We start from the raw sequence: 12,846 nt of genomic DNA, 5'->3' as shown, positions 1-12,846 counted from the left end.
TTAAATCTTTTTTTTTTTTCCTAAATTCATGGTCACTAAGAGTCTTAGGATGACTTCTATTCATAGATACAAAAGCAAAAAGATGAAGTGATCTGTCAAGTTCTCCACACAAATAAATACCCAAACCAAATAACCCCTCCCAGGCCCTTTATGCCTTTTTAAGCCATGAAAACCTAGGAAAGACTGACCTCAAATTTACCTACAAGCTAGTAACTTCCTCTACTGCTGTATTACACAAAGCTAATTATGTTACATCCTACAATCAAAAATAAATCAGAAAGGATAGCACATACTTCCAGCTAATTTTTAAACGCAGGTTTTATGCAGGTAACCCCTCTATACCGTTTGAAACTTCAGCCTACCAAAAATCCAGAACAATCAAGAACCTGCAGATAGTCACGTCATAAAGAGAAGAAAGGTGTTTTTTTTTTCCTGCTGAAAGGAAACCCTCTTTACATACACCTATTCTGCCTAACATAATTTCACTAGCACTTACTTGGAAAAAAAAAAATCAGCCTTTGTTCCTAATGCATTATTTTGTACCTTTAACACCTTTCAAAGGTTGGACAAATTTATAACCATTAACAATGAGAGTAAGAAGACAATTAACTCATTTTCTCTTTCAATAATAGAAAGACACTTTTCCTCTATTTATACATAGGATATCAAGAACAGTGAAAATATCTTAAGTTTAATGACATTAAGACAGAGGAAAAATAGCTAAGACTTTTTTTTTTTTTAAATGATGTACGCCAAAGCTCTCTCATATGTATTAAAAGCATAGATCTGCATCACTTGATATCAGAGTTATGCTGCAGAACAACCAGAGTAAGAACAGTATCGGGACAAATCTGCTACTACAAGCTTTGATTTTTGTAAAGAAAAGAATGTGAAAAGAAGCGTCTGTACTTTTGCCATCTCTTTCTGCAGGTGGTCTAAGTCATCAGCCACATGCCTCTAATTCCTCTTTGGCAGCAGAACAGGAAAAGTTTAGATGAATGAAGAATTCAGCAAGCAGGACCACACAGCAACAAAAGCAAAGAACAGAGAAGAAAATTTAAGATAACGCAAGTTTTTCCTTCAGGACTGTTCTCTCTCTTGAATTTAAAAGTCCATGTCACCGTTAAGAATTTAGAAAACATACATTTACTCCTTTACAAGAAGAGGGTCCCAAATCCCTTCCATGAGTTTCTGAACTCTGTGCCTACACTCTTCTCTTCAACAACAGCATTTTTACTTTGTTTAAAGGAGATATTAAATATTCATTCTTTACTGGCAAAGAACTTTAAAACCTCTGCATGCATGTCACCTGGAAGCTGTTACATACTCACATTCCCAGTATTTCACTTACACTAAATAAAGAGTTCTCAGACCTTACTGCAATACAGACAGTTATATTAAGTTATATTAGACTGTGATATTAAGATTTGCACATGAAGAATTTAATCTAAAACCACGGATATTTACTGTTAAATTCTTTTTTAATGTAGCAACAGATGAATACAGAGTAAAAGAAGCACTTACCTGAGTTGGAATCTGGAAAAGACAGATAGCAAATACTGGTTTTCTAAGGAGGAAGAAAAAGGAAGAGAGCAGTTATATTTCCTGAAATTACTAAACTAAAAACAGATGATATACTTACACAGCAACCAAGACTTACCTCTTTATCTGTGAGTTTTGAATGTGGAGGATATATTACCTACAGAAAAAAAAAAGAGTAATTTTATTTGAAAATAAACTGGATATAAGCAAGAAGTTTCCCAAATATTTTTACAATACAACCCTAAAATACTTGCAAGCTTTGGCTATTTTCAGTGTTAAGTTAGTAACACTATGTGTCTGTTCTTATTTCTCAAATGCTTTTAGGCTAATGATCTTGGAGAGTACAGATAAACATCTTTACATGGTGTTCTGGGTGACAGTTGGAGACCATATGGGTACACTCAAAAATTCATAGTACTTGACGTTTTGACACAACTGGTCTTAAGGAAGAGCTAGCCTTGATATTTAACTTGTACCTAGAAGAGGCAGCAAATTATTCCAAAGAAAGTCAGTAACATTTTGTTGTCTAAAACCTGTTGCACTGGGGTTAGTTAGGTAGGAATAATCAAAATTCAATTGCAGTATCAATATAGATTAATACTAACTGGTGAAGGATGAACACTGCTGCCCTAATGAGAGCTGACAACTGCGAAAGCTCAATTAATAAACTCAAAAAATCACTTGAACTGACAGAACGAAAAATATATACATTTTGTATTGTTTACAATGTATAAATCAAAAACAACACAAAACAATGTAAGACATGGAAATGTCATTTACAAAAAAAAAGGAACTGGATGTACAAAATTCATGATTATGCAAGTAAGTAAGAGCAGAACATAAAGGAAAAAAATAATGAGATGCTTGAACTTCAACTAAAAGGTACTGAAAAAACAAAAACTACTAAAATGGGTGGCTAGCCTGTAAGCAAAACAAAATCCAACATAAATTCAAAAATAATGTTTCATGGCTTCTACAGATGAGAACCTCTGTAAGAACAGAGGTTCAATGCAAGAACAGTAACACAGTGTAGAGTCCTTTCATACTACTACACCATTAACACAAGATGACCATATTCAGTTATCTCATTTCATCTTGTTTTCTACAAAATGTTAAGTAAATGTATCTGCTGATAATGTCATCTTACTCTATAGAAAGCAACAGATACATCCATTGGCAGGTCTCCATATAAGCAGACTTGCCATTAAATCCCCACTTCATTTATTTTTTCCTCTGTCTCCTATCCAGTGACTTCCAGACATACAACACATTATAACTAAAAGCTACATGTAGCTTTTAGTATACACGTAGCTTGTTCCACCTATGTTTCACATAGGTGGAACACTGCATACTGCATGTACTAAATTGCACTTCCTATCTTCGTGTTTCTTAACCTCTTTACATTCTTTTGTACTAAGGTGATGATGTAAGGAACTTAGCAGAAGTAATACACTTGATCAGAACTCAGCAACTGAACAATGCTGAAGCGATCTGCATCTAGTCAGGTAACTAGGACTACACACCTGACTTGAATTCATATTCCTTTTGCTCACTAACCACTGTCTTCCCAGAAGTTATGAAATGTTGAAGTGAAATTAACGAAATGAATGAAATATTAAAAACAGTTGCAACTTTGACCTCCATTCTGTCACATCTCCTCAGCCTTTCTGACCTGCACGGCCATGTCAGAATGATGCTGTGATAATGAATGCAAGCACAGCACAGGTGAAGTTTTAAAACTTTTCCCAATATTTTGAATGACCTTACTAAAGAAGTCCAAATAGAAAAGAACATGAACACCATTCACGTGAGCTACTGCTATGCGAGAAGGTGTTGAAGCTTCCTATCAAAAGAACACATGCAGTGACAGAAAGAGAGCGCAAAGTGGACACAAAGAAGCAGAATTATGGGAGACCAGCAATCCCTTGTTTCCAAACATTTCCCTTTATAATCTACATGTCCTTTACACACATTTTTCTTTCCTGCCTGAATTAATAAATTAACTTGCTGGGCAAGAAAGAAAATAATAAGACTAAAAGACTCATTTTCTGAAAAATGGATTCCAGTGTTACAGCAGACGCAGTGTCACAAACTCCAACTGTATTATATTTTTAAGTGCATGTTCTTATAAGTGAAACTTAAAAAGTTCCTTCAAAAAAAGTAACTTGCAAAGTGTGATAATTGGAGGAAATGTAATATTACACCTACTTAGAAATCACTTTCCTCCTACTCCCCCCAAGCACAGTCATCAGAATTTTCTCCTAGAATTGCAGATTTAGGCACGGAACTGCTTCTGTCTAGGGAGTTTCCAAAAAAGAAATAACACATCTTGTGGGTTTGAAACAATGCAAGTGTTTACACTGCATTTCCACATCTTAATTGTCTGCAGTGTTAAGTAACCTAATTGTTAAGGATTACAATGGAAACTAACCTAATTATTTGTCCTGCAGCAATACAACTGAAACAGCTCAGGTCTTACTCCTGTATACATTTTGAGTTTCATTTTGTATGTGCTTTCAACTAAAATTAATGGGACTGGTAACAGTTTTGAGTTGTTTGCTGACATGACAAGAGATACTCTGCTTCCCTCATCCACCACAAACATTATCTGCTTAAGTCACAGGTTATAAAGAAATACCTGTCTTGGTTGTTAGCAGCACTCTATAATGTTAGATGAATATAACTCAGACAATAACACCAGTGTGCCTGTTTATTATTTGTATTTCTCTTGCAGCCAACAATGCACATCAATTACATATTTTAAACGTTGTAATAGCTACCTTTGTTGAACTTTAAGCCAGTCTGCCATAAGCTTATACTAACAGCACTTTAACAACAACCCAAAGAACTAGAGAAAGGACACTCTTCCTTCCACACCAACCGTTTGCTGCACAATCATATGATGAACACGGTGGAACAGGATGTGAAACTGATCCAAATGAAAGTACTCTTTTAGCTTGTTTTCCATCCCAGTCATATTACCATTAAGGTCGGAAAAAGCAAGGGAAAAGATCATCTGTCCCAATGCAGTTCAACATGCTGCTCCAGAGATGTCTGTGCAAGATGGCAATGGGCAGCGGGAAGCTAAAAGCTGCAGTGTGGGGCAGCATCAGTAGCTCACAGCTCGATGTTCGTTTAATAGCGCAAGGAACGTACTTCAAACGGTTATTTTGGGCTCCCTCAGGGCTCCCCGAGGGCTCCCCCAGGGCACCCTCTGGGCTCGCTGTGCCATGTTGCCCACCCCGCTTCCCTCACACTCCCCGCCGCGTAACGCCGGTCCCTGAGGAAGCTCCCGATGCCCCCAGAGGCCTCCCCGATGCCTGCGGGGCGCAGGGAGAGCCCTGCCCGGAGCGGGGCGACCCAGAGAGGGGGAAACGGGGCCGCGCTGCCCACGCCTAACGGTGCCCACACCGCCGCCTCACCCACCTCCACCGCCTGGCCCAGCTCCAGGTCGAAGCCCACGACGCACACGCAGTGCAGCCAGGCCGAGAAGCGGTCCCAGGGCAGCAGCGCCAGGCACGGCTCCGCGTCCCGCCCGCCCTCGGCACCGGCCCCGCCGCCCCCATCCCCGGCGCCGCCGCTGCCCGGGCCCGGCTCCCGCAGCGCCATGGCGCCGCCGCGCGTCACGTGACGGGGCCGGCGGCACCACCCCTGCCGGCTCCCCCCCCTCCTCCCCCCGCGCCGTGAGTGGGAGAGGCCGCGCGGGGGCCGCGGGGGAGGGGGCGGGCGGCGCCGCCGGGCACAACCATCGTGACCGCGGGGGGGAGCCGCGCGTCCTTCTGCACCCTCCGGGAGCTGGGCTGCAGGGGAAATTGGGCTGAGAGATAGGGAAGGAAACAAAGCGCTTAAAACCTGTGTCGGTGTCCTAGCCAGACGCCAAGGGTTGCTCCTCATTTAACGCTTCCGAAATATTCTCCCAAGTGTTCCTGTAGCACAGTCCGTGTCCCACGGAGTTCGTGGCATTCAAGGTAAAGCGCTACACAGCTGCTCTGAGAAATAAATAAATAAAAAAAAATCGCACCTCTCCCTCTAGAGGGGGAAAAAAAAGGCTTTCCTAAACCATCACGCTTTTTATTTGGTTACTCACACTAGGCTTTTGCTTGACTGCTACCAGAAAGTGTCACCTGTAGTAAATGCAGCCAGGCTGGTTGCCTGAATTACCTGACACTTCTTCCAATTCGGACTTGCAAATATCAAAATCAAGATACCACACCTGTGCATACTTAACAGAAAATTCAAGACCATTTGGATGCACTGTTTCCTTAACTCATTAACAACATTTGTTTATCTATCAAAACCAAACTGGCAGAAATTAATGCACGCTTTGATCATTAGAGTAATTTCCTAGACAAAGGAGGAATAAATATATAACTCAGGCAAATAAAACCATAATACACAAAATTATAATTGTAATAATTTAAGATAGAGCAGCCTTCTGTTACCATAAACCACTAGTGGCAAAGTGAATTTTAGATATAAACTAAGATATGAAAGGAGTTATGTAGCGTGCAATGGGAGCGGCTGTACAGGAAGGCTCGCGCTGTCTCCCGTTGCTTCAGGTATTTTACCATGATGCCATTTCAGACTCATAAACTTTTCCAGTAGCTAATTCCCAGACTATGTAAAAGATTGCCATCCAAAATATGATGTGACTAAGGCTTAGCTTAATCAGGTTAAAGTCACAGCAGTGGTATTTAATTTGCTGCTTCCATTTAGGAGCTGAAACAAGGCCTGGCCAAAAGCTTTTATCACTTGGTTTAAGAAAAAATGACATGTCGTGGCTTCTTACAGACCTTCCTATTATGCATTCCCTTCTAGTTTTCATCGGCCTCTATTTTTAAGTCTTTATGAAAACAAAAAGTATACTCCTAAATATGTCTCTATATATTTGTACACAAGTAAACTACAGAGAATAAAGTCCTTTAGTAAGACTGATATTCTCTACTTGTTTTGTTAAACATAGGCAATAACCAGTAAATTAATTCCACCTGATGCTTAACAGAAATAAACCTTTGGCAGGAGAAAGTTTAGAGAACAGAGATATGATCATTGAGAAAGAAAGATTCTCACTTACTGGAAATTTTCCTACCTACTAGGGAAATAATCAGTTCAGGAGAATTTTTACCTAGACATTTCAAATGCATTCCAGTTTTCATAAAACGTGATGATCTTTCTTGGTTGAGAATGGATGTCAGTTGTTTAAGAAAAAGAATTAAAATGTTCCTGCATGTATTTTAGGTATTATAATAACAACTGAGGCTGACTGCTTTCTTCTTCAGGAAGCTTATACTGGGTCAAATCTGTGCAGGACAAAGTACAAGCTTCAAAGTTGGGAACCTGTCAACTCCAGATGCATTGCTATAAGTTGCACATGAAATTGTAGGGCTCTGCATATGGAATTTGCCCTTACAAATCTCTTTGAACTCTGCCTTGTTTTGCAGAAAGACAGCAATCTGTTCATATAAATATTCTACAGGGTTTGGACATGAGTATTTTCTGAAAAAAATTATCCTCTGTAATGACAGCTGATGAGTACAGGCCTATGCAGGACAGGTGGATTCATAAAGTCCAAAGCTGTTCAGCATTTGAAGCTATCTTACTTTCTTCCACCCTCTTTCAACCACAACAACTCTGCTGTTTTGTCCTGCCTCTCAGCAGGAAGCTTTCTACCACGTAGCAGCCAATGTAGTGGTGGCTGCTGGCTGGCCAATTTCCATCAGCTTCAGTAGGAAGTGACAGCATGGAATGCACATATCTACTGCGTAACACCAAAGGGTTGGATAAACATCTTCTGCTCGTCTCCCCTTGCCTCCCACCCTTGAGATTTTAATTGAAAGCAATACTTAATTTGTATCAGAAAAATTGGCGTAACAAACATATTCATAAAGAAAGGTACTTAACACTTTGTTTTCTTACTCTTCAAACCAGAGAAATTTCAAACATCTCAGAAATGTCAACCTCATGTTAAGAGAAGAGCCACTAGGAGCTAATCACATGATGACTGTGTTCTACGAAAATGATAAAGCAGGGAAGAGGCCAGGTAGACCAATTTAGAGAATTTAATTAGAAATAAAGAAACATTCTATGTAAAATTATGTATTAGCATTAATATAAACTGATTAACTGTTAACAGCATGTTACATTATATTTGCTATATACATTGTATTAATATTATCAACATACAACATAATGTATATAAGAGATTATATAGAGAATACATTTTACATGTAACATTTACTTTACATAGTATATAAAACTTACTATGCGTATTACATTGTTATAACTGCATACAGTGAAACAAGATAAATGGAGAGTCTACCTGACAAGAGAGGATCAAACCAGCTGAGTTGCTTTGTCCTTCAAAATTAAGGCTGAAAGATAATGCAATGGTTCTTTACTCAGACAGGTGAAAGAACAGAACATAATTTTGAAACTAAAGAAAAATGGTAGCACTTCATGTATAACCACCCTTGAATAAATTCTGGCTGATAATTAGAACAAATTTTCTAATCATTGGAGAAGCAAGGTTTTGAAGGAAATGTTCCAACAAGAGTAGTGAGGACTAGAGCCTTAAGTTTTTAGGAAGAGCTTGGTGAGCTTGTAGAAAGATTTTTATGGGACCACTGCCACTGGAAGCTAAGGGACTCAGGAGCCAGATCCTTTTCACTCACATACCAATGTTTATAGAATCATCATACAGAATCTTTTCCAAAAGTCGTTTACACGCAGTGCTTCAAACGCTGCAATGCAAGGTTTGTAATTAAATATAAGGTATAACGCAGCTCTGATACGTATTACAGGCTTTTTTTTTTTTTTCCTATGATCTTTAGTTACTAGGATAATTTGACTCTTTTTAAACATGATAATGAAACTAGCAAATAACATTAGCAAATGCCTGTTACTCTTTTCCACTAATGATCATTATTCTGAGGAAATGATCTTGCTCCATTTATTTCTCATTATATATCAGCAAGGACAGAAATATACCGCTAGAGAAAACATTTGTAGAAAGTATACGCATTCAGCAGCTCCTGAAAACAACATGTATCTGAAAATTCAAATTGGATTGTTGTTGTATTGATACGCACTGCAACCACACCATTTAGTCTTGCTAACGTCCAGAGATATGCTATCATGCACACACAGAATATTGTGAATTTTATCAAGAACTGCAAGCAGTGTATTTCAACAAACTGTAGAATCACCGGTGTCACAAGAATCTTGCCATTCCTTGTTTACCTTATTTTGTGAGACCACTTTTCCTGCCTGAGAAAAAAGTTACTATATATTCCGTCACTGGATCTGAAAAGCAACTGTAGATCAGCAAACATTTGTCTGAGCTAGCTAGTCTGAGATGACATGCAGTTGGTCCTCCCCCTGGCCCTCTAGCGGACAAGTGATTGCTATGAACCAAAATATTATTGTCTGTTCTCATCCGAACTGACACATTTATAGCTGCAGGAAAACCAATCTACTGCTCTGAAACAATTTTTAACTTTTTGACACTTCAGCTTCATTCTGTATGTCTCTACAGCTACTTGCGAGGCAAGCTTGTTTTGCAAGGAATATAACATCAGGACACAGCTGTTCAAACTCTGCTGTATGTTTCCACATTACGTAACTGTAAATCCCTTTATATAGTGTTATATTTTAAAATTTGGTATGGCTTCATGTGGGGCAATTATGCATATTATTTGTCATATTTCTGGTCATGAGAAAATCATGAGAAAAATTGATTTAGTTAGCTGCTGCTGAATGAGTTTCAGGGGTGAGAACACAGCAGAAAATTGTGCAACTCCAACTTTCTCCTTATCTATTTATTCTGTTTTCAACTTACATCATAATTTTTATATTGAAAATTGAACTTTTCTACACAGCATGCCTCATTCATTCCATATCTAACAATCTCTCTTTACACAGGATCTCCCACTAAGCAATCAGTTCACAACACCTTCTCAGTGACAACCTTTATCCAACATACAACATTTTGGTAGCCTTCTAGATCCTCATTGCACACCATTCAGAAATTTGTCACTGAATTGGTTATAATGATGCTCAGTGTTTTCTGTTGTTGTTTTTCTTCTTGGCATTTGGAGATAATTTAGAATTCACAAAAGGCTGTCTTCAGCAGAGGATCCTATTTTTCAGCAAATCCTTAGAACTAAAGGGTCTTTCCTGCACTTTGGCACACTCAAACCAAAATCCAGATATTTAGCAGGTACATACTGTACAAACTGTAACCCCGCCACATTTCATCATTCTGAAACAGACACCAGTTCTTTGGGGGACAAATGCAACAGACACCTCCCGTCCATTTCCCTTATCCAAGATGGCAATAGAGCATGCTGTATCTGCCCTCAGTTATGATGGCTATCATTAAATTTTATGGACTTCCCGCCCAGAAAAAGGATGGCCACCGAAGTGGCATCTTGCTGCCCTTACCTAACATGGCTGTGAAAGCTCACTGCCTCTTTTGGTTGTGTGACCAACAGTGGTTTGCAGAAAAGACGCATGTGCTTACACACCCTCTGTACTCCTGCTGAGCAGAGTATAGTGGTTGATTGCTCCATCCTGAACTCTCTCCATCCTCCTGTTGCTTTCCACTGTTTAAATAAAGATGGACACTTTCTGATAAGTATCAAATACCTCTTAAAATACTCATATTATAGTTTGTTTCCCCAATTCAGAATGCAACCACTTCCTGTATTTTTAATTTAAGTCTACAACTCAGCCTCTAATAACTTTTGAACTCAGTAGCCAATTTGAAATAGGATTAAAAAAAGTCTGAGAGAACTAAGTCCATCCAACTTCTCCGAAAGCTGGCACTCGCACAGAAGAGGAGGGCTCGAGTTAGGTCCCTTGATGAAAGCAGGCAGAACTCTGTTTGCTGAGCCACTTGGCAGCACCCAGAAATACTGGGCAGCTGGCACATGCCACTGCTTGCCCCTTGGGATTGTCATAATGGGATTTCTCCAGGGGATAGAGGGAGAAAGGTTCAGGATACTATGATATGGATAGCACAGGCTTAAAAGACGCTTAAACATGGGGTATTAGTTTGTTCTACTGGTCACATAAAACCTTGAGAAAGATATTGTACAGACAATACAGTATGAAATATGTTTGAATCGCATTAATATCTGAAAAAACAGTACTTACAGAGAACATCAGTAACTAATATCCCTCTTAGTTCTCTTGATCCTCTTACTCCCTATAAATGCTAATGCTGCTTCTTCATCTTGGATTTGACTTTCAAACTCCTTTCTCAATTAAACATGCATACACAAATACGAGAAATGCTCTCATAAACATTCTTTTCATTCCAACACCTGTTAGTAGCATTTGTTCCCGCTACTTCTTACTCCTCTCCAATTCCAAAATGTTCTCAATTATTTCTACTTTTGCAGCCCTTTCCCTCAAATTTAACTCCTGGTAGACTTTTATTTCCCCATTTCCCCATCCTCGTTATGTTCCTTTCCTCTTTTTGATTCATTATGGCATCCTATATGCTATAAACAACAAACATATCAAATTTCCATTTACATAAAAGAGTAAATTAAAAATATAGTTGTCACAATAGCAAAGTCTTACAAACAAGCTGATGGAAGCTATGAGGTGGTGTATCATATACATACACCATCTGTAGAATTAAAAACTACCAATATACAACCCTAAAGCTTCCATAGATAGTCTATTTTCGTCCTTAAAAATGTGTCTCATTTTGGATTTAATCTCCTTGCTTCAAACACAGATACACAAACATGTTTTTGCTGTTGTTTTTTTCTTGGGATCATTAGAAGAAAAATAGAAAACTAGGCTGCAATGAATCCAACCCTCCCCCCTCAATAATAAGAGTCAAAAAAAAAAAGGTTTAAAAAAATGACCCTGAGATTTTACTGTGCTATAACTAATAACACAGTAATCATTCTTTCTCTTAGGCACTTCACTGCCTTACCTCAACTGCTATGTATTTCTCTCCTATATTGCTGGCTAAACTGCCTGGCACGGCTCCACTTCTTTCCTCCACGGCCTTCCTGGCATCACAAAACCCTCCCATCTCCCTAATCCCAACACCTTGTCACGGGGTAATTATAGTGCTGGCATAACCCCAGCATCTATCCTATATCAAACAATCTCTGCTTGTTTGCTTTATAGGGACTGACTGACTTAAAAATGAATTCGGACTGGAGGGACCTGTTCTGCGCTAGCCTAGTGTATGACCTTGAAAAAGTAACACCCTTTCCTCGATCTCTATAAAATGGGGATAACTAGGGCTTTGTGCCATAGTTACCAGGCCTCCATGAACAGCTGAAGGAGAACATTGGGCCAGTGAACCCCATCTCTGTCCTCCACTGAACTTTTTGTTACTCTGCCTTGGGCCTGCGGCAACTGCTTCAAGGGGTCCCCCCCAGCTGCCAGACCATTACCAGAGCCAGCAAAACCCAGCTGGCCTCTCCGCCATGCAACATTCCCAAATTTCGCACCTAGGATCACAAAATGGCATGAAAAACACATGAAAGGAAGGCGGGGAGGTGTTGGGGAGCACCCTGAACAAACCAGATATTGGAGGCAGTGCAGAAACCCTGCTCTGCCTTGGGGTGCCCTCACCTCAGGGAGGGCAACCCCCTCACCTCAGGGCAGGGGGGGACCCCCACTTCAGGGCGGGTGAGCAAGCCCCCACCTCAGGGTGAGCCCCTCACCTTAGAGCAGGGGAACCCCCACCTCAGGGTGAGCCCCCTCGCTCCTTTCCACACAGGGGGGGACGCACCCACCCTGGGGGCTCATTCACCTCAGCGACCCTCCCCCGCTCACCACCTCATAACCGTGCCCTATCCGCGCAGCCCCTTTCCCCCTTCACAGCCCCTGAGCCCCTCACGGGGCTGCCCCCGAGCCCCTCACAGCCCTGCGCGGACCCCCTCACAGGGCGACCCCCTCACAGGGTTGCCCCCTCACAGCGCTGCCCCCTCACAGCGCTGCCCCCCCTCACGGGGGCTCCTCCCGCGCCCTGCAGAGGGCAGCAGCGACCCCAGGGGGGGGAGCAGCGGCGGCTTCACGGAGCCCCAAGGCGGCTGCGCGGCTCCCCCTCCACCCCCAGCGCCTGCGCGGAGCCCGGGGGCGGCCTCTCCGCCTCGCCTCGCCTCCGGTCAGGCCCCGCCGAGGCCGGCTCCTCCCTCCGCCTGCCCTCCCCCCCCCCTCCCTCCCTCTCTCCCCGACCCCCGCCCCTCCCCGGCTGCCGCACCGGGTAGGTTTCCAGTCACTATGGCGGCCGCTGCGCTGAAGGTAAGGGAGGGAGACCCAGCCTCTTCC

General features: G+C 41.3%; 2 protein-coding genes across 31 annotated transcripts in view; one reads left to right on the top strand and one right to left on the bottom strand.

The window, feature by feature from the left end:
• The window catches only part of DENND6A (DENN domain containing 6A), a 33,365-nt gene extending 21,029 nt beyond the window's left edge, over positions 1–12,336 (bottom strand). Inside the window, exons 1-6 of one of the 3 annotated variants that reach the window (XM_068694946.1) lie at positions 10,699–12,336; positions 9,985–10,145; positions 7,862–7,913; positions 5,395–5,531; positions 1,661–1,699; positions 1,525–1,567 (exon numbers count right to left, since the gene is read on the bottom strand). In XM_068694946.1, coding sequence (XP_068551047.1) covers positions 1,525–1,567; positions 1,661–1,699; positions 5,395–5,436 — 124 coding nt within the window. In that variant the 5' untranslated portion in view covers positions 5,437–5,531; positions 7,862–7,913; positions 9,985–10,145; positions 10,699–12,336. Of the gene's footprint in view, positions 1–1,524; positions 1,568–1,660; positions 1,700–4,968; positions 5,188–5,394; positions 5,532–7,861; positions 7,914–9,984; positions 10,146–10,698 lie in introns of those variants that run through there. The other 2 variants (XM_068694947.1, XM_068694944.1) reach the window with 2 other exon arrangements.
• A 336-nt stretch (positions 12,337–12,672) lies between these two features.
• The window catches only part of SLMAP (sarcolemma associated protein), a 100,065-nt gene continuing 99,891 nt past the window's right edge, over positions 12,673–12,846 (top strand). For 23 of the 28 annotated variants that reach the window (XM_068694937.1, XM_068694940.1, XM_068694929.1 and 20 more), the window contains exon 1: positions 12,674–12,819. The gene's annotated coding sequence lies outside the window, so the exon portion shown is untranslated. Of the gene's footprint in view, positions 12,820–12,846 lie in introns of all 28 variants that reach the window. The other 5 variants (XM_068694910.1, XM_068694934.1, XM_068694933.1 and 2 more) reach the window with 1 other exon arrangement.

The sequence above is a fragment of the Anas acuta genome, chromosome 11 (assembly GCF_963932015.1).
Source record: "Anas acuta chromosome 11, bAnaAcu1.1, whole genome shotgun sequence".
In the NCBI taxonomy this organism is placed as follows: domain Eukaryota; kingdom Metazoa; phylum Chordata; class Aves; order Anseriformes; family Anatidae; genus Anas; species Anas acuta.
This window is presented reverse-complemented; position numbering and strand designations above follow the sequence as displayed.